Source organism: Microcaecilia unicolor, unplaced genomic scaffold (assembly GCF_901765095.1).
Source record: "Microcaecilia unicolor unplaced genomic scaffold, aMicUni1.1, whole genome shotgun sequence".
NCBI classification, from domain to species: domain Eukaryota; kingdom Metazoa; phylum Chordata; class Amphibia; order Gymnophiona; family Siphonopidae; genus Microcaecilia; species Microcaecilia unicolor.
This window is the reverse complement of record NW_021963152.1, coordinates 115,439-140,161: the sequence shown is the minus strand read 5'-3', so window position 1 is coordinate 140,161 and position 24,723 is coordinate 115,439. Positions and strand designations below refer to the sequence as shown.

Below are 24,723 nucleotides of genomic sequence, written 5' to 3'. Positions count from 1 at the left end.
CGTAACTCACAGGATTCTGTCTCAAACACTGGGGAGCTTTCTGCCTCCTCTTCTCCCTTCATACAACGCTCATCAACACCAGGCTTCTTATAATTAAGGGTTTTATTAATGGCCATTTAATATACTCCTCATGGCTTATTTCTTCTTTAACATCAACATTTCTTCTTCTTTAACATGAACATTTCTTCAAGTCAAACATAACAAAAAGGCACTTTACTCAGAGCCTGCTACTTAAACCCTTCTCCAACTTAAGACAGTTCCTCAAACTCAGTCAAACGCACGCATCTACTTTCCTTCTCCAGCTGTCACCTTTTTCAGAGAGAGCTTCCCCAGTGTTTCCATCTACTACCCACAGCTTTCCACCACTCTCTTAATAAAGCTGCCTGCAACCCTCTCACACCTGGTTCAATTTCCCAATCAACTGCTGGCTTCTCTCTCTCCTGCCTAGAGTCCTCCCCCTGACTCTGATTCCCTTGCTGCTGCAGTGCATTCTGGACCTTGTAGTTCCCTGCCTCCTCACACTGTGTTTCGGCATAAATATATGCCTGCGTCAGGGGTCAAAACAATGTCTCACTTTACAATTCCAATAAAAATTAATCAATAGCTGGTTCTGAATTTTCTTATTCCTTATATATCCATATCAATGTGGCAAAACATGCCGCTCAACAAGTAGCGTCTTGCTCAAATATACAATGGCTTGACCTAAAGAAAGTCAGCATTTAAATTTTAAAAAGTGCAAAAAATTAAATATACGGGGACTAGTAAAGAAGAGTATGAGTGAGAAATCAGACCCCCAGTTGGTTGCCCTGCAATAGGATATTGCAATCCAGAGTTTGTAGAAAAACCAGCATTATTAATGGAGAGACCTGGTCCCATAGTTCCGAAGTTCCCAATTTTTATCCGCCTCTGGGATCTTCTGAATCCTCAGGCAGGGAGGAACAGTGGATGTCAGCAGAAAGGATATTCCTTTTAGACAGTGTCTTGCTTGTCTCCATGTCACCAGTGTGGTTTGATAGCTGTTAAAATGTATGTGTGAACGTGTCAGTGAACTATAGACAGGGCTGACTGGAGCAGATAATGTAGTCCTGGTGATTTAACCAGGAGAATTGGAGAATAATATGTGCCTTTCTATGATTTCAGGCATTACTCTGCCTTGTTGTTTTAAATATATTTGCTGAACATCCTTTCACCATTTCTGATCTCAGATGCTGTGTATGAAGATTGCAACATATACAATATGGGTTTGGAGAACTGAAACTCAACCGAGGCAGCAAAATGATTTTTCTTTTTTTTTTTTTGTCAAGCAAATTGGTCCTATATTGTGGTTGATCTTATATGCAGTCACTCTAAGTGAATTTTAAGACATAGCACAGGGGATTCATTTGCAGTGGCATATTGGCACTCTCTGCTTAACTTTGTCACCTGTCAGAAGATCTAAGCCAAAGTGTAGGAACAGCCAAACCTTTAGTAAAAATAGAACAGGAAAAGCTTGTTAATAAGGGTCTTATCTGTGTTTTGGGGACGGTTGAGGAGGTCTTTTCTTCCTTTTCCCCCGGACTGCAGCTGGAGAAGGGGAAGAAGGAGGGGAAAGGACTTGTACTGAACTGTTTTAAATGTCCTTTGTTTGAAATAATACAGCTGCAACAGAGTTTGCTTTTTATGTGACTGTTCTACAAACAGGATGGTGTCCTAAATTATACCTTGTTTATTCTCTATATGTCAGTTTAGATTTAAGGCTACAGTCTCCTATTTTAGTGACAGGAACAGATAATTTTACCACTGAGGTGCTTTGGGAAAAGAAAAACAGAAAAAATAATTAGGTGTTGTTGGGCTCTGGAAGGGATATTCATTTTGAACTATATGTTGCTCTTTATATTCTGATTCTAGTTGTCAGTGGCTTGGTCTATTTTTGTCCAACCACCTTTCAAGACACTGCCTATCCTGCTGGTTAGTGATGGCACAAGGAAAGCAAGTTTAGTCCAGTGAAGACTAACTCAAAATAACTTATTCCTTAGCTGGGCCCTAGTATTACCATATTCTACCAGCAACAATAATTTATGACGCTGTTTTAGTGATACTCAACTGTTATTTCTTTACTCCTCCAGCTTTTAAAGCGCTGCCTATCCAACTGCAACAATTTTAGCGTTGTTACAGATGGACCAACAATAAAGAACGATGTGTATGCAGCAGATCATAGGTTTGCTTGCTTTGAATTAAAAGGCAACGACAGCCGCACTGGGGGGGGGGGGGGGGGGGGAGGTGGAGACAGATTACTCAAATTGGATTCCTTGTTATAGTGGACTAGATAGGCTCACTTCCACTCCGGTCAATTAAACCTTCCTGGGCAGCTTTCTCTCTTCACCAGCAGCCCCCCCCCCCCCCCCCCCCCGGGCAGCTTTCCCCCCTCCCCACCCCCCCCCCCCCCCCCATGGGCAGCTTTCTCCCTTCTCCAGCCCCCCCCCCCCCCCCCAGCGTTGCATCTTTCACCTTCTCTTCTGCCCGTCTCTCCCGTCCGCGTGGTCACTTTTTACTTCCCTAAAGCCTTCTCCCTCCTGCGTAGCACCGTACCAGCTATTCACAGTCAGCCTTCTGCCAGCGTCGGGGCCTCTCCTCAGGCGCGTCCCACCTACTCTATTGCAACGTCCTGTTTTCCGCAGAGGTGGGACACGCCTGAAGAGAGACCCCGACGCTGGCAGAAGGCTGACTGTGAATCGCCAGTGCCGGAGGGAGAAGACTTCAGGGAAGTAAAAAGTGACCATGCGGACGGGAGAGACAGGCAGAAGAGACTGGAAAAGATTAAGAATCGGGAGGGAAGGAGCAGAAAAAATATTTATTGGCACGAGGCGTATAGGCGCCATTTTTTCTAAACAGCTGTTTGGGGGAGCGACCGCTCCCCCTGCGCCCCACCTAGCTACATCACTGCACCCTACCCCTTCCCATCCCCACCCCCTGGTTCTCTTCCCAAACCCCTTCAGTCCAGCAAAGATGAACAAGACAGAGTACGTAAATATAACTGTATTATCAGCCAGACCGGTCCAGTTTGCTGTTCAGTTCGCCAAAGGACAGTCAGAAGTTCAATTAATAAGACATACTGTAATCTCTGGTATCATCTAGTGATAGGCAGTGGGACAGCATCCTTCCATGCCACTGAAATAATGGACCTAGCTGTATACATAGTAACATAGTAACATAGTAGATGACGGCAGAAAAAGACCTGCATGGTCCATCCAGTCTGCCCAACAAGATAAACTCATATGTGCTACTTTTTGTGTATACCTTACCTTGATTTGTACCTGTCCTTTTCAGGGCACAGACCGTGTAAGTCTGCCCAGCACTATCCCCACCTCCCAACCACCAGCCCCTCCTCTCACCACCGGCTCTGGCACAGACCGTATAAGTCTGCCCAGCACTATCCCCGCCTCCCGCCACCGGCTCTGCCACCCAATCTCGGCTAAGCTCCTTAGGATCCATTCCTTCTGAACAGGATTCCTTTATGTTTGTCCCACGCGTGTTTAAATTCTGTTACCATTTTCATTTCCACCACCTCCCGTGGGAGGGCATTCCAAGCATCCACTACTCTCTCTGTGAAAAAATACTTCCTGACATTTTTCTTGAGTCTGCCCCCCTTCAATCTCATTTCATGTCCTCTCGTTCTACCTCCTTCGCATCTCCGGAAAAGGTTCGTTTGCGGATTAATATTTTTCAAATATTTGAATGTCTGTATCATATCACCCCTGTTTCTCCTTTCTTCCAGAGTATACATGTTCAGGTATACATACAGCTCTTCAACAGTATCTGCAGCTCTAGGTCACCAGCCACTTCTAGAGGCAACACATTTAATAAACAAAGCTGAGGGGTAAAAGTAATAGTTAACCCAGTAGCTTTATAATAGTGTCGCTGAATACACAACTAAAAATCTGCAACCCTAGGATATTCCCACCAAATATGAAATAAAGAGCCCAATTGACCACATTTTCGCCAGCAGAGTTGGTCTTCTTTCAATCCCCTATGAAATAAAAACTGAGTGGTATACCACTGAAGTAGTAAGATCATTTTCTTTCAGCAAAGCAGAAATAGAAAATGCATTAGTAACTCTCCGAAAGAGAAACACCCAAATCCCGTTCCCAATTTAACATGTAGGGGAGCTTAGAAAAGCGATACCCTCAGATTATTTTATATAAATGTAAAATCAGGCCTCTATACACAGACAGCTCGGACCACAGAGCCTCTAAAGGGTGATAATCTCTCACAATCATAGCCTTAAAAACCGCATCAATCATACAATCAGCCGCAAATATCAATAAAAATCCTAAGGCAATAACCCATATTCCTTCTGTAAGGAAGCAAAGTTTTCTTATGTGCCCCTCAAACACTAACTGCAGGATCCACCCGAGGCACCTCCCCACCCAACGTAAGTGACACTGGGAAATACCAGGCCCTCCAATGCTTTCCCCAAACCCCGATAATAATCTTTGCTACAATAATAAAAAATGTTTTACCATAGGATTAGAAATAGGCGCACATCTAGAAATGTTCGAGGAGCCCCATAAGAGGCACGAAGGGGAACGTTACCCACAGAATGCTGTTCTATTTGGGCAAAAGGTTTAAGCCACATCCAAGATGTCCATTCACAAATGTGCCGAAGCTGAGATGCTATATAAGATTTTAAATCGGGAACCCCCAACCCCCTAATTCTTTGTGACACATAAGGACCACCCTAGCCACTTTTGGGTGACGCCCATGCCAAACAAACTGCAACAATAATCTTTGTCAGCCCCCTAAAACCGAGCAGCTAAGAAAAATAGGGAGAGATTTATTTATTTATTGCATTTGTACCCCACATTTTCCCACCTCTTTGCAAGCTCAATGTGGCTTACAATAGTCATGAATAGTGGAAATATATTAGAAAATAGACATTTAGTGTTGTAGAAGGATCTTGGGCAACATGATAATGATAAGACATGATAGTAGTATAACAAGCAAAAATTGTAAGACAGTTCTGAATATATGTGGAGGAGTGTATATTCACGTTGGTTGATCCTTGTGGTATGCCTTGTTAAACAGATGGGTCTTCAGTAGTTTGCGGAAGTTCTTTAATTCGTAAATCGTTTTTAAGTTGTGCAGCAATGCGTTCCATAGCTGTGTGCTCAAGTAGGTAAAGTTTGACGCGTGCGTTAGTTTGTATTTCAGACCTTTGCAGTTAGGGAAGTGCAGATTCAGGAATGTGCGCGATGATCTTTTGGCATTCCTGGGTGGTAAGTCTACCAGGTCTGACATGTAGGCTGGTGCATCTCCGTGAATGATTTTGTGAACTAGGGAGCACACCTTGAACGTGATGCGTTCTTTAAGTGGGAGCCAGTGAAGATTGAAATAAATATAAAAATCACAGTACAATATTAATTTTAAGGATAGCAACCAGCAGTATAACATTTATTTTAAGCCTAGGATAACTACAAATCCCACCCAGGAGTAGGGCCCTCTATTCCGAGCTCTTAAATTCACTTTTATTTGATTCACTAATGGGATATAATTAGCAGCAAATAAACAATCTATATCTGGCGCAACTATCACACTTAAATACTTCAAGCACTTGGATAACCATCGAAAGAGAAAGGCAACCTTTAAGTGATCCACAAGCGCAACATCTAACATTAAATTCAGAGCTTCAGTTTTGTCCATGTCAGCCTTAAAACCAGAAACACATCCATTGCTCTTCCGAACCACTACAGGAAAGGATATAAAAGGGTAAGTCAGTGAAAGTATCACATCAGCAGCAATAACGACATTTTCTGCTCTTCAGACCCTATCAGTATCCCTGGATATCTGACAAGTCTCCAATTCGCTGTGCGAAAGGTTCCATTTCAAGTGCAAAGTGTAAAGGCGACAGGGGACATCCCTGTCTAGTCCCATGACCCAACGGAAACGTAGAACTATACTGCCCATTAATTTTAAGACAAGCTAGTGGATTCTTATAAAAAGCGTTAATCCAAGAACAAAAACCCTCTCCTACCCCAAATTTATGCAAGGTAGCAAACATGAATGGCCAATGTATCCGGTCAAATGCCTTTTCAGCATTCACCACAAGAAGAGGAGCCGGGGAACTTCTGTTGTCTAGCCACCCAGGTTAAATGTAGAATCCTTTTAACATTATCTATGGTCTGCTGCCCCGATACAAATCCAGCTTGATTATGATGGATCACTTCAGGCAACCATGCCACCAATCTGTAAGTCAACAATTTGGCCAGGATTTTTAAATGGACATTAATTAAAGAAATTGGTCGATACAAACCACAGACTGTGGGGTCCTTACCTGGCTTACATAAAATGGTGATACCCGCAGTACTGCTCTGTTCAGCAATGGTTCCACCCTCCTTTAACAGATTAAAATATTTCACAACACTGGGATAAGCTCAAGTTTATACATTTTATAAAACATATTAGTGAAGCAATCTAATCCCGGGGATTTGCCCGATGGTAAAGATTTAATGACCTGCTCCAATTCATGGGAAGAGATCTCAGCATCTAAGCTCTCACCGCTGCCTCTGGAAGCTTAAGTAAATCTACGCCTGCCAAATAGTCCTTAATATCCTCCTCTCTAATTGACGAATCAGTAGCATATAACTGCTGGTAAAAGTCCTGAAACCTAGCTTATATCTGCAGCTCCTTAAATAATAAATCCCCATTGCCTGTTTTAATGAGCAAAATTTGACTCTAGATCTGATGTTTATGAAGTCTTCTGGCCAACCAATGCCCAGATTTATCATTATGCTCATAATGAGTTTGTTGAAAGCATTTTAATTTAAATTCTATATCTGCAAGCCGCAGGATATATAGATCCCTCCTGAGAAAATCTATAAGTTTGCTATCTGCCTGTCAAATCCACTGTTGATACGGATGTTCAGCTTGCTCTAACTGAGAAACCAGGGCAGTCTCTTGTGCAACACTCTCCCTTTTTCTCCGGGCACCCCATTTAATCATAACGCCCCTTTTATCACTGCTGTTAACCCTTCCCATACAGCAGACATCCTGACTTCTCCAGTATCATTAAATTTGCAATACTGGACAATTTTCCATTGAACCTCCCCCTGGATCTCTACATCCCGTTAACAAGCTCTCATTAAGTCTCCAAGATGTGCCCCAACCAGAGCCTGTCCCCAGATAAAAATCACACCATATCGGCCCATGGTCAAACCACATTGGAGACCCAATACCTCCTCCTCCTACGCCCTGTAACCACACATTGTCCCCTGATAACAAATCAATTCTCACATAGCTATCAAGGACTGCTGAATAAAAAGAAAACTGTTTCTCTATAGGAAATCTAGTTCTCCAAAATTCAAGTAAGCCAAAGTCCCGCAGAATACGAGAATAGGCTCTGGGGATCTCGGAATTTGTCATACTCCCTTTAACTGGTAAATGATCCAAATGCCTAGACTGCACAAAATTAAAATCCTCCCCCCCCCCACCATAAGAACAGTTCCATAAACTTTTTCCTGCAATAAAGCGAAGATACTTACCTGTAGCAGGTATTCTCCGAGGACAGCAGGCTGATTGCTCTCACTGATGGGTCGGCGTCCACGGCGGCCCAGGAACGGAGATTTTTCCACCAAAAATCAAAACAAACTTTATGACAGCTTCCGGAGCGCAGGACAGACGTACTGCGCATGCGCAGCCATCTTCCCACCCACGCGCATCCGTTCCCGCTTCAGTTATATCAAAAAGCAAATAAAGAACAACAACAACTCCAAAGACAAGGTGGGCGGGTTGGGGAGAACAATCAGCCTGCTGTCCTCGGAGAATACCTGCTACAGGTATGCATCTTCGCTTTCTCCGAGGACAAGCAGGCTGCTTGTTCTCACTGATGGGGTATCCCTAGCCCCCAGGCTCACTCAAAACAACAAAAGAAGGTCAATTGGGCCTCGCAACGGCGAGGACATAACAGAGATTGACCTACAAAGAAACAGCTGAGAGAGTAGCCTGGAACAGAATAAAAATGGGCCTAGGGGGTGGAGTTGGATTCTAAACCCTGAACATGTTCTGCAGCACCGACTGCCCAAACCGACTGTCGCGTCAGGTATCCTGCTGGAGGCAGTAGTGAGATGTGAATGTGTGGATTGATGACCACGCCGCAGCCTTACAAATATCTTCTATAGTGGCTGACTTCAAGTGAGCCACCGACGCTGCCATTGCTCTAACACTATGAGCCGTGACATGACCCTCAAGAGTCAGCCCAGCTTGGGCATAAGTGAAGGAAATGCAATCTGCTAGCCAATTGGAAATGGTGCGTTTCCCGACAGCAACTCCCCTTCTGTCAGGATCGAAAGAAACAAACATTTGGGCGGACTGTCTGAATGGGCTTCTCCGCTCCACATAGAAGGCCAATGCTCTCTTGCAGTCCAATGTGTGCAACTAACGTTCAGCAGGGCGGGTATGAGGACGGGGAAAGAATGTTGGCAAGACAATTGACTGGTTCAGATGGAACTCCGACACCACCTTCGGCAAGAACTTAGGGTGCGTGCGGAGGACTACTCTGTTACGATGAAATTTAGTATAGGGAGCATAGGCTACCAAGGCTTGCAGCTCACTGATTCTATGAGCTGAAGTAACAGCCAACAAGAAAATGACCTTCCAGGTCAAGTACTTCAGATGGCAGGAATCCAGTGGCTCAAAAGGAGGTTTCATCAGCTGGGTGAGAACGACGTTGAAATCCCATGACACTGGTGGAGGTTTGACGGGGGCTTTGACAAAAGCAAACCTCTCATGAAGCAAACAACTAAAGGCTGTCCAGAAATAGGCTTACCCTCTACACGATAATGGAAAGCACTAATCGCACTAAGATGAACCCTTACGTAGTTGGTCTTGAGACCAGACTATGATAAGCGTAGAAGGTATTCAAGCAGGGTCTGTGTAGGACAAGAGCGAGGATCTAGGGCCTTGCTGTCACACCAGACGGCAAACCTCCGCCGTAGAAAAGAGTAACACTTCTTTGTAGAATCTTCCCTGGAAGCAAGCAAGACTCATGAGACACCCTCAGAAAGACCCAAGGAAGCGAAGTCTACGCTCTCAACATCCAGGCCGTGAGAGCCAGGGACTGGAGGCTGGGATGCAGAAGTGTCCCCTCGTTCTGAGTGATGAGGGTTGGAAAACACTCTAGTCTCCACGGTTCTTCGGAGGACAACTCCAGAAGAAGAGGGAACCAAATCTGACGCGGCCAAAAGGGCGCAATCAGAATCATGGTTCCGCGGTCTTGCTTGAGTTTCAGCAAAGTCTTCCCCACCAAAGGTATGGGAGGATATGCGAACAGAAGGCCTGTCCCCCAATGAAGGAGAAAGGCATCTGACGCTAGCCTGTCGTGGGCCTGAAGTCTGGAACAGAACTGAGGGAGCTTGTGATTGAGCTGAGTGGCAAAAAGATCCAATGAGGGGGTGCCCCACTCTTGGAAAATCTTGCGTACGAAACCCGAGTTGAGCGACCACTCGTGAGGTTGCATTTTCCTGCTCAATCTGTCGGCCAGACTGTTGTTTACACTTGCCAGATACGTGGCTTGGAGAAGCATGCCGTACTGGCATGCCCAAAGCCACATCTGGACGGCTTCCCGACACAGGGGGCGAGATCCGGTGCCCACCTGCTTGTTGACATAATACGTGGCAACCTGGTTGTCTGTCTGAATTTGAATAATTCGATTGGACAGCCGATCTCTGAAAGTCTTCAGAACATTCCAGATCGCTCGCAGCTGCAGGAGATTGATCTGAAGACCTGATTCCTGGAGAGACCAAGCTCCCTGAGTGTGGAGCCCATCTACATGCGCTCCCCACCCCAGGAGAGATGCATCTGTGGTCAGCACTTTTTGAGGCTGAGGAATCTGGAAGGGACGTCCCAGGGTCAAATTGGATCGAATTGTCCACCACTGAAGGGAATTGTGAAAATCGATGGACAGCTGGATCACATCCTCTAGACTCCTCGCAGCTTGATACCACTGGGAAGCTAGGGTCCATTGAGCAGATCTCATGTGCAGGCGTGCCATGGGCGTCACATGAACTGTGGAGGCCATATGGCCTAGAAGTCTCAACATCTGCTGAGCCGTGATCTGCTGAGATGCCCTGGCCATGGAAACGAGAGACAGAAGGTTATCTGCTTTCATCTCGGGAAGATAGGCCCGAGCTGTCTGAGAGTCCAGCAGAGCTCCTATGAATTCTAGTTGTTGAACAGGAAAAAGGTGGGACTTTGGGTAATTGATGACAAACCCTAGTAGCTCCAAGAGTCGAACAGTCATTTGCATGGACTGTAGAGCTCCTGCCTCTGAGGTTTTCTTCACCAGCCAATCGTCGAGATAAGGAAACACATGCACTCCCAGTCTGCGTAGCGACACTGCAACCACCGCCAGGCATTTTGTAAACACCCTGGGCGCGGAGGAAAGCCCAAAGGGCAGCACACAATACTGAAAGTATTGGAATGTGAGTATAAGCATCCTTTAAGTCCAGAGAGCATAGCCAATCGTTTTTCTGAATCATGGGAAAAAGGGGGCCCAGGGAAACCATCCAGAACTTTTCTCTGACCAGATATTTGTTCAGGGCCCTTAGATCTAGGATGGGACGCATCACCCCTGTTTTCTTTTGCACAAGGAAGTACCTGGAATAGAATCCCAGCCCTTCTTGCCCTGGTGGAATGGGCTCAACCGCATTGGTGCTGAAAAGGGCGGAGAGTTCTTCTGCAAGTACCTGCCTGTGCTGGAAGCTGAAAAACTGAGCTCCCGGTGGACAACTTGGAGGTCTGGAAATCAAATTGAGGGAGTACCCCAACCGGACTATTTGAAGAACCCACTGGTCGGAGGTTATGAGAGGCCACCTTTGGTGAAAAAATTTTAACCTCCCTCCAACCGGTAGATCGTCCGGCACAGGTACATTTATGGCGGTTATGCTCAGCTGGAGCCAGTCAAAAGCCCATCCCTTGCTTTTGCTGGGGAGCTGCAGGGGCCTGTCTGGGCACACGCTGTTGACGTGAACAAGCGCGCTGGGGCTGAGCCTGAGAAAGCTGTCGGGAAGGTGGATTGTACCTAAGCTTATTGTAAGCATAGGGAGCATTCCTCCTTCCCCAGAAAAATCGTCTACCTGTTGAGGTAGATGCTGAAGGCATCCGGTGGGAGAGTTTGTCAAGGGTGGTTTCCCGCTGGTGGAGCTGCTCTACCACCTGCTCGACCTTCTCACCAAAAATATTATCCCCCCGGCAAGGAACATCCGCAAGCCGCTGCTGGGTCCAATTATCCAGGTCAGAGGCACGCAGCCATGAGAGTCTGCGTATCACTATACCTTGAGCAGCGGATCAGGATGCAACATCAAAAGAGTCGTAAGCACCCCTGGACAGGAATTTACGACACGCCTTCAGCTGCCTGACCACCTCCTGAAAAGGCCTGGAGTGCTCCGGAGGGAGCTTATCCACCAAGTACGCCAGTTGCTTAACATTGTTCCACATGTGGATGCTCGTGTAGAGCTGGTAGGACTGAATTTTGGACACGAGCATAGAGGACTGGTAGGCCTTCCTCCCAAAAGAGTCTAAAGTCCCAGCTTCTCGCCCCGGGGGCGCCAAGGCGAAATCTCTAGTACTTCTGGCCCTCTTGAGAGCAGAATCCACAACCGCAGAGTCGTAACTGCGACCTCATCAACTCAGGTTCTCCATGGATTTGATACTGGGAGTCCGCTTTCTTGGGGATGGTGGGATTAGTTAACGGTTTCATCCAATTCCTCAGCAATGTCTTCTTAAGGACATTATGCAGAGGAGCAGTGGATGACTCCTTAGGTGGCAACGGATAGTCAAGGACCTCGAACATCTCGGTCCTGGACTCATCCTCAGTTACCACAGGGAAGGGAATGCTCACAGATATATTTCCCTGACAAATAAGAAGGAGAGACTCTCCAGCGCAGAAAGCTTCCTCTCAGGTGAAAGAGTGGGATCAGAAGGAAGACCACAAGACTCCCCGGAAGAGAAATATCTGGGGTCTTCCCCTTCATCCCAAGAGGCATCCTCCTCGGTATCGGACAAGAATTCTCGAACTGCAGTCCGAAACCGGGCCCGTCTCAACGCCGAGGAACGATGTCCTCGATGGCGATGTCGAGAGGTCGACTCCCATGCCGGTGGCGATGAAGCTCCCTCCATCAACGCTGAGTCGACCTGGGTGGCAGCCGAGGCCGAAGCCGCAAGCGGTACCGGTGTCGGAGACCTCACCACAGGCGCAGAGCCAGCCGCCTCTTCCATCGTCGGTACCGAAGGCGCAAGCACCCCTCGTACCGGAACAGAGCGCTGCAGCAACCCTTCCAGAAGGCCTGGAAGAATGGCTCTGATGCTCTCCTCCAGAGTCGCTGTTGAGGAAGGCTGGGATGCCGGTGCAGGAGTCGAAGTCAGAATCTGCGAAGGTCTGGGAGGCGGTACTGGGCTGTCCGGAGATCGACGCATCGACACCTCATGTATGGAGGGGGAGCGCTCCTCTCGGCGTCGATGCTTTCTGGGTGCCGAATCCTTCGACACCCCAGAGCTCCTAGTACTATGTCTCGAAGGAGACTGGTGCCGATGCTTCTTAGCCTTCGCTCGAAGCACGTCACCGGTACTCCTCGGTACCGACGAGGAGGACGTGGAATCCACATGCCTCCTTGGGGTCGGGTCCGACAACTGTCGGTCCCGGTGGGCCTGCGCAGCAGGAGCCTTCGAGAAGGATGGAGACCCACTCGATGGCTCACTGGCTCCTAGCTAAAGGTGAGGTTCGGACAGCCATTACTTGCGCTCCCGATGTCGATGCCATCCCTGGTGCCGATATCGACGACGACAACCTCGGTACCGATGTCGACGTCGAGGAATCAGTCGGAGCTCCGAAAAGATGATCCCGAAGAGCTGTTCTCGACGCCTGTGTCCGCTTTTTTAAACTCAGACACAACTTACAAGCGGCTGGGCGATGTTCGGGCCCAAGGCACTGGACACACCAGGAGTGCGGATCAGTGCTCGAGATAGACCGCTGGCACCGAGCACACTTCTTGAAGCCGCTGGGAGGCTTCGATGACATCAGCGGAAAAATTGCAGCAGCGAAATCAAACGGCTCGATCGTGCCAACAAAGGGCACAAAAAGGGAGAACCGCGGACGGGCGGCCAAAAAGGCTGCAACGGAAACCGAAAGAAAACTTACCAGAGCAAAAAACTAAGGAAAAAAGGGTTCTTTTTTTTTTTTTTTTTTTAACTGGAAACGAAAGAGGAAAAAAGCGACAACCTAAACAAAAAGAAAGCGCTAAACGCGAACAAAGGGCGCCTACGTTTTTCCTGGGACCTACGGGAGAGAGACTGACACGCAGCCACTCTCCACTGCAGAAAAGAAAAAACTGAGGCGGGAACGGACACGCACGGGCGGGAAGATGGCCGCGCATGCGTGGTGCATCCGTTCCGCGCTCTACTGGCTATCGCAAAGGTTTTGAAGATTTTGCTGGAAAATCTCCGTTCCTGGGACCACCATGGACGCCGACCCCACATGTGAGAACAAGCAGCCTGCTTGTCCTCAGAGAATGTTTGTTGTCTAAGGCTGCAAACTTCCTTCTTATATCGCAGCACACTCTCAACCTATCATCCTGTCCTAGATTGGACTTTAGCTTCCCAACCCAATTGTTTCCAGATTCATGGAAGCGCTTCTTCATATTAAACTACCAAAGATTTGCCAGGTTTAACAGATCAGGGTCAGATAGCAGCACAGGCCTCTCGATCTACTCGAGTTATCTCTACCCAAAAAGGGCACCTTCATCCCAGGATTCTGTAAGTTTTTCTTTTGTCCTCTTCTGATTCAGAACCACAGGCAGAACATTCTCTACTACCGCCTTCCATGGGACTTCGATGTCATTCTTATGTCTCTCATGAATCTGTTCAAAGAATCCTCCTCTCTCAAGAATTTAACCTAGAAAATACCTTCTCTAGCAGCGGTTACTTCAATTAAAGAATCAGAGAAAAATTTACACTCAATCCACTGCATCAACTTAAATCGATACCAAAGGAGGTCACACCTTTTTGAGTAAATGAAGAAATAGTACTGCCCAGGTTTCATACAAAACTATGAAGACATTCACATGAGCAGTCCCTCCACATTCTGGATGCAAATGGACTCTCACTTATCTTAAAAGAATAGAATCCATTAGAAAGCCTATGTAGCTGTTCTTCTTCAACTCCAGATTTGGCATTCTAGTAGCAAAACAGACCCTAGCTATTTGGCTAACCTCCTGTATTCATTTCTGGTATGAACTAGAGTCCCTCTAACTAGCAGAGTTGCTCGTTATCAAATTAGAGCCACTGAAATAACAGTAGCAATTTTGAAATTTGCTTTGCTAGACAGCACATGCAAAGCAGCTACTTGATCCTTGCATCATACTTTCACTTTACACTACTGCTTGGACCACTCCTTCAGAGATTGTGCATTTGATAAAGCTGTACTGATCAACTTGTTTTTATTATCTATGCGATTCTCATCTCATTATCAGATCAGGCTGCTCTCACTGATCAGCCATAAAGATGAGCTGCCCTGAGATTGGGGGGGTGTCACTCACTTGTGTGCCTTATCAATCGAAGAACCAAAGTTTTTACCTATTAATATATGTTTTCCATAGATAGCGAGATTAATCACACAATCACTTACAGCTCCCCAAAGCCGTATTACTTTTTTGAGCTATAGAACTGTGGGGACTAAGATGATGTTCAGAATTTTACACTAGTTCTGAGCTCTGGGAGAGCAATTTTAGCAATGTAAAACATCCTCCTCCACTGTGAATCAAATTAATCCTGCGGTCTACAAAAAACACAGGTAAGCAACTGTGTTTTATATAAGGGAAAACTTGCCAAAGGGAAAAAAATGTTAAAGCAGAACTTTAAACCTTTGTTACTTCAAGTTACGCAGCATGTTTTGTTTTAAGAAAAAACAAAAATGCATATGCGCTGTATTTATAATAAGAACAGATGGGAAAAAAATGGTACTTACTTATCAGCTGAGCCTAAAACACTCCACTCAATAAGCTGATGATAATGGAACGCTGCCATTACAAAAGCTATCTCTGATCCAGACTAGGAAAAGACAAAAAAAATTATTTTCATGTAGGTAAATGTTACTCTTCCCACTTCATCTACTGAAATTCATAAGATTTTGCTAATGAACTGCACTACAGAGGTTTGAGCATATTATAACAAAGCACAGCAGTTTCCATCCAAAACACCTCTAGGACCACTTGAACATTTTACAAAAGAAGTTCTCTCAGAAAAAGCACCTTTCATTTTTGGTAAGGAACATATTTGAGATTTTGTAAACAGTTTTACTGCAGCAGGAACGAGCCACACAAAACTAGTGGATATGATGGAGAATTGCCTGACCTTACAGCTATCATATACATCCAAAGTGGCTACCATACAAACAGGGACAGATCAAGAGTGCTTTGGTTTCCTCTATTGTATTATCCTTTATTTGACCCTGGGCACCTGCTATAACCCATTACTTTTATTTATCTGGATTCTGCTCACACCTTTTTCAATAGTAGCTCAAGGTGAGTTACATTCAGGTATTCTGGGTATTTCCCTGTCCCTGGAGGGCTCAAAATCTAAGTTTGTACCTGAGGCAATGGAGGATTAAGTGACTTGCCCAAGATCACAAGGAGCAGCAGCGGGAATTGAACAAGGCAGTTCTGGATATCAAGACCAGCGCTCTAACCACTAGGCCACTCCTCCAGTAGCATACCAAGGGTAGGGCAATCTGTTTTGAAAGGGGAAAGGGTTCTTGACAGCAACAGCAGTCTTGTCATGTAGTTTTTTTTTCTTCTCGACGCAACCAGTACCATTCCTTTATATATTGTTTGGCTTTTGTTTCCCAAATTGCTCATTTATAGAATTTCTTGAGAACTGGGAAATTTGCCTTAGGGTGCATCCCTAGAATGAGCAGGATACAAATTCAAGCTAGGCATTCAATTAATCCCATGAGCATAAAATATCTGTTAATCACCTCATCTGAAATGAAGGAAGGCTAATAGTGTCATAATTTTAGAAACTGTTTAAGGGCTTCTCCAGGTCACTTTTAGGGTTACTAAACTGTACATGTGATGTACAACGCATGACTACCATCCCTAACCCTCACAATTATGTTTCTACTAGTAAAAAAGGCCCGTTTCTGACACAAATGAAATGGGCGCTAGCAAGGTTTTCCTCGGAGTGTGTTTGTTTGAGAGACTGAATGTGTGAGTGTGTGTGTGCAGGTGTGACAGAGAGTGAGTGTGGGTGCGAGTGTGTCTGTGAGAGAGTGTGTGTGTGAGAGTGAGAGTGTGTGAGAGTGAGAGTGTGTGCGAGTGCGTATGTGAGCCACAATGAGTGTGAGAGTGTGTTTCACACAGATACAGTGTGTGTGAGAAAGAGTGTGGGTGTGAGAGAGATATGAGAGAGTATGTGTGCGATACACAGACTCCCTGTGACAGCGAGAGTGTATGAGATCGAGAGAGTGTTTGAGAGTGACTGTGTGACACATAGAGAGTGAATGTGATACAGTGTGAGACAAAGAGTGTGTGGTAGACAGTGTATGAGAGAGAGAGAGACACTGACTGTGAGAGAGAGAGATACCTCCCCCCCCTCCCTCTCTGTGGTCTGAGGACCCCCTCCCCCCTCCCTCTCTGGTCCCCCTCCCCCCTCCTCTCAGGTCTCTGGACCCCCTCCCCTCTGGTCTCAGGACCCCCCTCCCCCTCCGTGGTCTCAGGCCCCGCCCCTGCCGCACTCACCGCCATGCCCCACCGAGGTCGTAGCCGCTCACCCCTCCACCCCCCCGAGGTTGCTGCAGCCACTGCCCCCCCTTCACCCCCCCCCCCCCAAGGTTGTCACCGCTCCCCCCCTCTGTCTGACGTCAGCTCAGCTGCCATTTCCAGCCACTGCTGCTTCTCCTGTTGAGCAGCAGCGGCCGTTACAAAAACAAAAAAAAAATTAAATCTGCAAAAATGCTTTTAAAAAGGAAGCGGGGCACCGCAGGCAGCCATCGGCTGTCAGCTGTGCATCCGCTCCTCCTCTCACCTTTCAAGTCACTGCCCCTGGAGTAGAACCCCGGAGGAGCGCAGCGATGTGAGAGGTGGAGCGGCTGCAGAGCTGACAGCCAATGCCTGATGGCTGCCTGCGGTGCCCCGCTTCCTTTTTAAAAGCATTTTTGCAGGTTTAAGTTGCTTTTTTTGTTTTTGTACCGGCCGCTGCTGCTGAACAGGAGAAGCAGCAGTGGCCGGAAATGGCAGCTGACGTCGGACGGAGGGGGGGAGCGGCGGCGACCTCGGGGGTGGGGGGTGGAGCAGTGGCTGCGGCGACCTTGGGGGGGGGTAGAGGGGGAAAGCAGTGGCACCCTGGGGGGGGGGGTGTGGCGAAGGGCTGAAACTGCTCCTCCAACGTTGGGAGTGCAAGATGAACGTTCAATGAAGCTGCCTGGGGCCGGGCCCGCACTGCTGTTGCTTGGGCTCTCTGGATGTCGTCATCCAAGGCTTCAGTCCCAGGCACAGCCAATCAGAATGGAGGCATGGGCCCAGGCAGCTTCATGGAATGTTCATGGTGCAAATTATTATATAGGATAGGTGCCAAGTCAACTATGTTACATCTCAGACTAAGAAGGACACTGCACAGCTAAATCAAATTCTGCCCATTTTTGTTTGGTTGGATAAGGTTAAAATGATTCCCAGTTCTTTTAAAATGCACCTTGCATAGACTCAAAACTTCTCAGACACTAGTGGGCCCATTCTTCCTATTGTTACCTCTTTCTTAGACAGCAGGCACTTCAACAATGTTAAGAGCCATAACAGCAGGATCAAATGCTTTCTGGAGCTCTGTCAACTAGCATTACCATCAATAGCTGGATCATCCCTATGATCAAAATTATGCTGCAGTTTCTTCTTGGTAGGAATATTATACTCATGTTGATTACCATTTTCTGGCTACAGTGCCATGTTAAACTAATTCATTAAAATGCTGCTGTCAAATTAATGAAAGTCATTCTGGACGCCTTCCCCTCTGTCAGAATGGGGCACAATTGTACTCAGGATCCGGTAAGCAACAAAAAATACTGAGAAGCGCCTTTATCAAAAGTCCCTCATACACTATGATCATGTTGGATTGATAGGGCTGCCTCTGCCAGACTGCCACTAAAATGAATAAGCAAATATTAAAGGCCATGAAATTCTTTAACTACTATCACCTGGAAATGTGTGGTAATGCTGCTGGTCACCAAAAGAAGTCAGCTTTGTCCTTTATTGAAAGTTTACATTATCCTAAAATGGACTGTGTCAGAAGCACCTCAGTATTCAATTTTGTGTTTAAAGGACCGGGTAGCCCAAGCTGCTGAACAATAGCTTCCAAAGAAGCAGGAATCTTGGAGGGATCTGGCTGGCCGTTGAAAATCTCAGCTTAAATCTGCGTAAGACTGAGTTGCTAGTATTGAACATTAACTCTGCAGCGACTCTTCCCATTCCTGTCAAGTTAAATGGTCATGCACTCAAGTTGTGCAATGATGTGCTATCAGGGCATTGTGAATGTCTTGCTGCTGCTATTTAAGCCTCAGTTGATGTCAGTAATAAAACTTCCATTTTATTAGTTAAAGATGTTGAGAGATTTGAAACTATCTGGGTGAAACAAACTTCCAAGTTGTGTTACATCAGTTTGCCGACTGAGTGCTGGGTTCGCTTTAAGGTCCTCTGGTTGATTCTTAACACAGTTGAGCCAACAAACTCCATTACTTTCATCTGGGTCAATATGCCCTTATCAGCCAATGAAACACTTATATTCTCAGTATCAGCACTTGCCTGCGAGTCTTCTGAGTCTGGTTAAACTTGAAAGGACTAGGAATCAGGTGTTATCCTGTGCGGGTCCTAAATTATAGAATTTGCTTCCAACTGAACTAGAGGCCTGTTAGATATGGGGAATTTTAGAAGATATTTATTTATTGCATTTGTATCCCATATTTTCCCACCTATTTGCAGGCTCAATGTGGCTTACATATTTTTGTTAGCACTGTCAAACCAGGATATCAGATACAGTTAGTATGGTGTAGAGATTAAGTAGGGGAAGAGAGAAGAAAGTAGGGCATGATTAAGGTAGGTGTAGAAGGTGGGCTTTCATGATCCAAGATGGCGACGGTCAGAACAGCCTAAACAGACGCGCTCTGAATCTGTGGACAGCCTAATCTTGCACGAGTGCCTTGCCCGTCTTCTGATGGGCAAGAGAAGAGGTAAAGTCCAGGAGGCTCCCCTTGTCCTGGGCGGAATGCCCCAACCGCGCCAGACAACGCTGGACCATTTTCGAGCTGGATCCAGCCCCGAGTTGGCGTCGACTCCCTCTGCCAGAGCTGGCGTTTCAACGCTAGACGGCAGTGTAGACGGGGCTTCCCTAAGCCCCATCGAGCGTGCAGCACCCCCACAACCCGGAAGGGAAGCTTTTGATGCAAGTCCTGGCGCCATGGCCTCCGGAGGAGAGCAAGGTGAACAGGGAGGGAGCCTGCACGAGCTGACAACTGGAGCCAATTTTCAAGCTGAAACGGGACTAACACCAGCTCAGGTTTTGGAAAAAACAGTGAGTACCCTGGAACAAGCTTCTAAGGCCCCCCTCCCGGATTTTTCATTGGGAAAGTTAGAAAAACCTGCTGTAGTGACATTAGAGTCACTGTGGGACTTGACTTCATCCACCCAATCTGCTTTACAAAACTTAATTTTGAAAAATACAGAGACAATTAAAACACTTTCAGAGACTGCACTGAATCAGATTCAAACTAGTACAATCCAAGCCTCTGAGGTTAGAAAGCTGTCTGAAAAAGTTGAGAAATTTGAACTTGTGGGACAAACTTTAAAGACAATAATTTCACCTCAAGACGTTTGGAATATTTGGAAAACCAACCTAAGAGACTGACTTTAAGGTTTATAAATTTTCCTAGGTCCCCTTTGGTTGTGCCAATTCAAATGGTTAGAAAATATTTAATGGAGTCACTGGGAATGCCGGAGAATTCTTTGCCACCAATAACTCGTGCTTATTATATCCAAATGGATATGAAACCATCAGATAACCAACAAATGCATGGTGCGATGAATCTTACGGCATTCCTTGAGTCTTCCCTAGAGGTTATAACTCGGAGAACTACATTACTGGTAACCTTTGCATTGGAGTTAGATAGAGACGCAGTTCTTAAACTTTCCTTGAGACATCTGGATTCTCTATTTATGGGTTCAAAGGTTAGAGTATTTCCTGATTTGGCTAGGGATACCCAACAAAGACATAGGATGTTTTTATCCCTACGTCCTAGGGTAATACCAATAGGTGCAGATTTCCTTCTGAGATTTCCATGCGTTTGTAGAATAAAATGTCAGTCTAAGCAATATCAATTTTTTGACCCAAAACAGTTGGAAGATTTTTTAATAAACAGGGAAGGGGTTAATGTACAAGTCTAGTCACATATGCAACACTGTATGGCAGATTAGAGTTAACCGCTCGGGAACTAAGCTGTTCTTTTGATTTAATTACTTTGTGAATGTGCTTTATATATAAGTATTGAAATTTCTCAAGTCTTAGATCAATTACTTAAATTTGTGGACGATAGTTCGAAATCCTTGAGGAATGTATAATGCTTTTATTTTCTGTTAAATGATTTCTTGATTTGTTATCATTCATAAGTATATATTATGATTGTTAAAATTGATAAACAAACACACAAAAATGATTTCTCAGCAAAAAAAAAAAAAAAGGTGGGCTTTCATAACTGAGTGGGTTGGTGAGGTGGGTTAGTGAGATTATCAGTTCTCATTCTAGGCTTTGTTGAAGAAATATGTTTTCAGAGATTTGCGAAAGATAGTTATTTCGTTGATTGTTTTCAGGTCTGTAGGAAGTGCATTCCATAACTGCGTGCTCATGTAAGAGAAGGTCGTAGCATGCATCAGCTTGTATTTTAGTCCTTTGCAGCTGGGGAAGTGCAGATTGAGAAATTTGCGGGATGATCTTGTGGCGTTTCTGGGGGTAGGTCCAAGAGGTTTAGCATGTAGATTGGGGCGTATGCGTGAATGATTTTGTGTACAATCGTGCAGACCTTGAACGCAATGCGTTCCTTAAGTGGGAGCCAGTGAAGTTTCTCTCTTAAGGGTTTTGCACTTTCATATTTTGTTTTTCCAAATATGAGTCTGGCGGCAGTATTTTGGGCAGTTTGGAGTTTTTTGATAGTCTGTTCTTTACAGCCAGCATACAGTGCGTTGCAGTAATCCAGATGACTTTCGTTTTGATAATATGGTCGGGGACGCCCAAATCCTGAAATTTAGGTCGTCTTTAGCGATGGTCGTCCCTAGACTTGGTCGTTTCTGATTTTTGGTGATAACGGAAACCAAGGACGCCCATCTCAGAAACGACCAAATGCAAGCCCTTTGGTCGTGGGAGCAGCCAGCATTCGTAGTGCACTGGTCCCCCTGACATGCCAGGACACCAACCGGGCACCCTAGGGGGCACTGCAGTGGACTTCAAATTGCTCCCAGGTACATAGCTCCCTTACCTTGTGTGCTAAGCCCCCCAAAACCCACTACCCACAACTGTACAACATTTTTAAACATGGTTTTGTGGGGTGGGAGGGGGAGTAAGGGAAGGTCATCCCCGATTCTCTCCGGTGGTCATCTGGTCAGTTCGGGCACCTTTTTGTGCCTTGGTAGTAAAAAAAACAGGACCAGGTAAAGTCGTCCAAGTGCTCGTCAGGGACACCCTTCTTTTTCCCATTATGGGTCGAGGATGTCCATGTGTTAGGCACGCCCAAGTCTCGCTTTCGCTATGCCTCCAATACGCCCCCGTGAACCTTGGTCGTCCCCACGACGGAAAGCAGTTGGGGATGCCCGAAATCGGCTTTCGATTATACCAATTTGGGCGACCCTGTGAGATGGACGCCCATCTTCCGATTTGTGTCGAAAATGAGCCTGAGTGTGGACTATTTTTTGAAGCAAGCACTTATCTTTATGCCAACAGGCAGGACAATCTCCCCCACTCCCAGTTAAATATAAAACAAATGCATTATACTTCTTACCGGGGGGGGGGGGGGGGGTGGAGGCTCTGAACTGTACAAAGCAAATGTGTCCTGTCCCAGGCCCCTACCTGTGCTCCTGCGGGGGGGAGCGATGGTCGTCGGGCCTCGCGGTGTCCAGGGCGGCAGAGACGGACCGCCGACGGAGCCGACGCTACCGCGGGTGAGACCGAGGCCGGCGACCCACTGGAGCGAACGCCGGCCTCGGAGAAGGGAGCACGCCGGCGTCGACGTCTCCCTGGCCCGGAGCGGACCAGCGAGGAAGCTCCGCCTACTCGCGCCGGATTGGCGCGCCGGAACTGAGACTCCGCCTGCAGGGCAGGCCGGCCAATCCAGGCGCTCCTTGCCTGCCAGGGCCAGGGGGATTGGCTCCTCTTCCGGGGAAGGGGCGGACTGGCGGGAGATTTAAACAAGGGAACTGGAGGGTTCCAGTGCTTCCGTTTCAGATGTCAGAAGCCGACACAGTGGATCTCAGAGTGCTGTTCTTCAGAGACTGTGTTCATCTTCAGTGCTAGCCGTTCCTGCTAGTTGCCTTCACAGACTGGGTCCATCTTCAGTGCTAGCCGCCCCTGCTAGCTGCCTTCACAGACTGGGTCCATCTTCAGTGCTAGCCGCCCCTGCTAGCTGCCTTCACAGACTGGGTCCATCTTCAGTGCTAGCCGCCCCTGCTAGCTGCCTTCACAGACTGGGTCCATCTTCAGTGCTAGCCGCCCCTGCTAGCTGCCTTCACAGACTGGGTCCATCTTCAGTGCTAGCCGCCCCTGCTAGCTGCCTTCACAGACTGGGTCCATCTTCAGTGCTAGCCGTCCCTGCTAGCTGTCTTCAGAGACTGTGTCCCTCTTCAGTGCTAGCCGTCCTTGCTAACGGTCTTCAGAGACTGTGTCCCTCTTCAGTGCTAGCCGTCCTTGCTAGCGGTCTTCAGAGACTGTGTCCCTCTTCAGTGCTAGCCGTCCTTGCTAGCTGTCTTCAGAGACTGTGTTCCTCTCCAGTGCTAGCCGTTCCTGCTAGCTGTCTTCAGAGACTGTGTCCCTCTTCAGTGCTAGCCGTCCTTGCTAGCTGCCCTTCAGAGACTGAGTTGCTGACTACCAGCCAGGCCGGCCGTCACCCCGCGGTTCCAGCAGTCCTGCTGGCCGCCTGCAGCTGGGGGCTCAACCCTTGGTGAACGGCGGTCGCCGCGGGTGAAGATTCGGGGTGCGCGGCTGTCCTCTGAGGTCTTGCGGGGCCTCAGGGAACCTAAGGGCTCACCTATAGCAGAAACAGGACAGGAAACGGAAGCCATGAGCTCGCCTACGCAGCCTGATCTACGGGACCTAGCCAAGGTACTTCAGCAACAGCAGGAGCAGTTGAACGCCCTATCAGGGGCGCTCCAAAACGTGTGCTCTCAACTTTCCACGCTTCAGGCACAGAACCGGGCCACAGCGACTCCCCGTTCGGGAGTGTTCCGCGCGGGACCTCGGTTCCCTGAGCCGGCACGATATCATGGGGCCCCCGGAGGGTGTCGGGGGTTCCTCAATCAGTGCAACCTGGCCTTCCGGATGCAACCAGAGGCATTTGCTTCAGACCAAAGTAAGGTGGGATTTATCATGGGCCTATGCGAAGGGAAGGCCCTGGCATGGGTGTCACCGTTAAACGAACAACAGGACCCCATCTTGGATGATTACGGTGAATTCCAGCGCCGCTTCCGCATGGTGTTTGACCTCCTGGGCAGACCGTCTTCTGTGGCGTCGGAACTGCTGCGGATTCAACAGGGGGAGGGGACGGTGGCTGATTATGCCATTCGTTTTTGGACCCTAGCCACGGAACTGCATTGGAATCAGGAGTCCCTGATGGCAATCTTTATGGAAGGCCTGCAAGAGCGAATCAAGGACGAATTGGCAGGACGAGAGGTCCCGGGGCAATTGGATGCCCTGATTTCGCTCTGTATACGAGTAGATACCCGGTTCCAGGAGCAAGCTACAGCCCGGGCTGAACGGCAAAAGTGGGCGCAGGGCGCCTTCCAGACCGGTAAAGGCCCGTCCCCCCGCCGTGGGAACCGGGACTCCAAGGGGAATGGGGAGGAACCGATGGTGATTGGCCGTCAACGGCTGGCTCCCTCAGACCGGAAGAAGCGCTTGTGGGACGGACTGTGCCTCTATTGCGGTGAGGCAGGGCATTTTGTCCGTACTTGTCCCGCTCGGGCGGGAAACGCTCCCCCCAAGGCACCTTGAGGGGAGGGGTCTTGGGGCACTCCGCTCCCCTACCGGATTCCCTGGTAACACTGCCATTAACACTACGATGGCACGAGACCATGATCCAGACCCGGGCCCTGGTGGACTCTGGGTCGGGGGGCAACTTCATTGGCCACGAACTACTACTACAGATGGGCTGGCCTACGCTTCCTCGTCGACCGGCGTTGCAAGTCACTTCCATTCAGGGAACTACCTTACCGCAGCCGGTCACGGAAATCACCCCCTTTTTGGGACTTCAGGTAGGGGAGGATCACCAGGAAGAGGTTCAATTCCTGGTGTTGTCCCGGACCATTCACCCGGTGGTCCTAGGGTTGCCCTGGCTACGGTGTCATAGTCCCGTGATTGACTGGACCGGGGGGAAGATCCAGTCTTGGGGTGACACCTGTCGGGAGACCTGCTGTAAGGGCCGGACCGGCGGCAGCCCCGCATTAACTACGGCGCCCGAGG

At 47.7% G+C, this 24,723-nt stretch overlaps 1 protein-coding gene across 1 annotated transcript in view; it reads right to left on the bottom strand.

Annotated features, from left to right (window-relative positions):
• LOC115459014 (F-box only protein 15-like) overlaps positions 1 to 24,723 on the bottom strand; it is a gene marked incomplete at its 3' end in the record, with an annotated part of 142,680 nt that overhangs the window by 5,643 nt on the left and 112,314 nt on the right. The window contains exon 6 of the mRNA XM_030188873.1: positions 14,993 to 15,075. Coding sequence (XP_030044733.1) covers positions 14,993 to 15,075 — 83 coding nt within the window. The remainder of the gene's footprint in view (positions 1 to 14,992; positions 15,076 to 24,723) is intronic.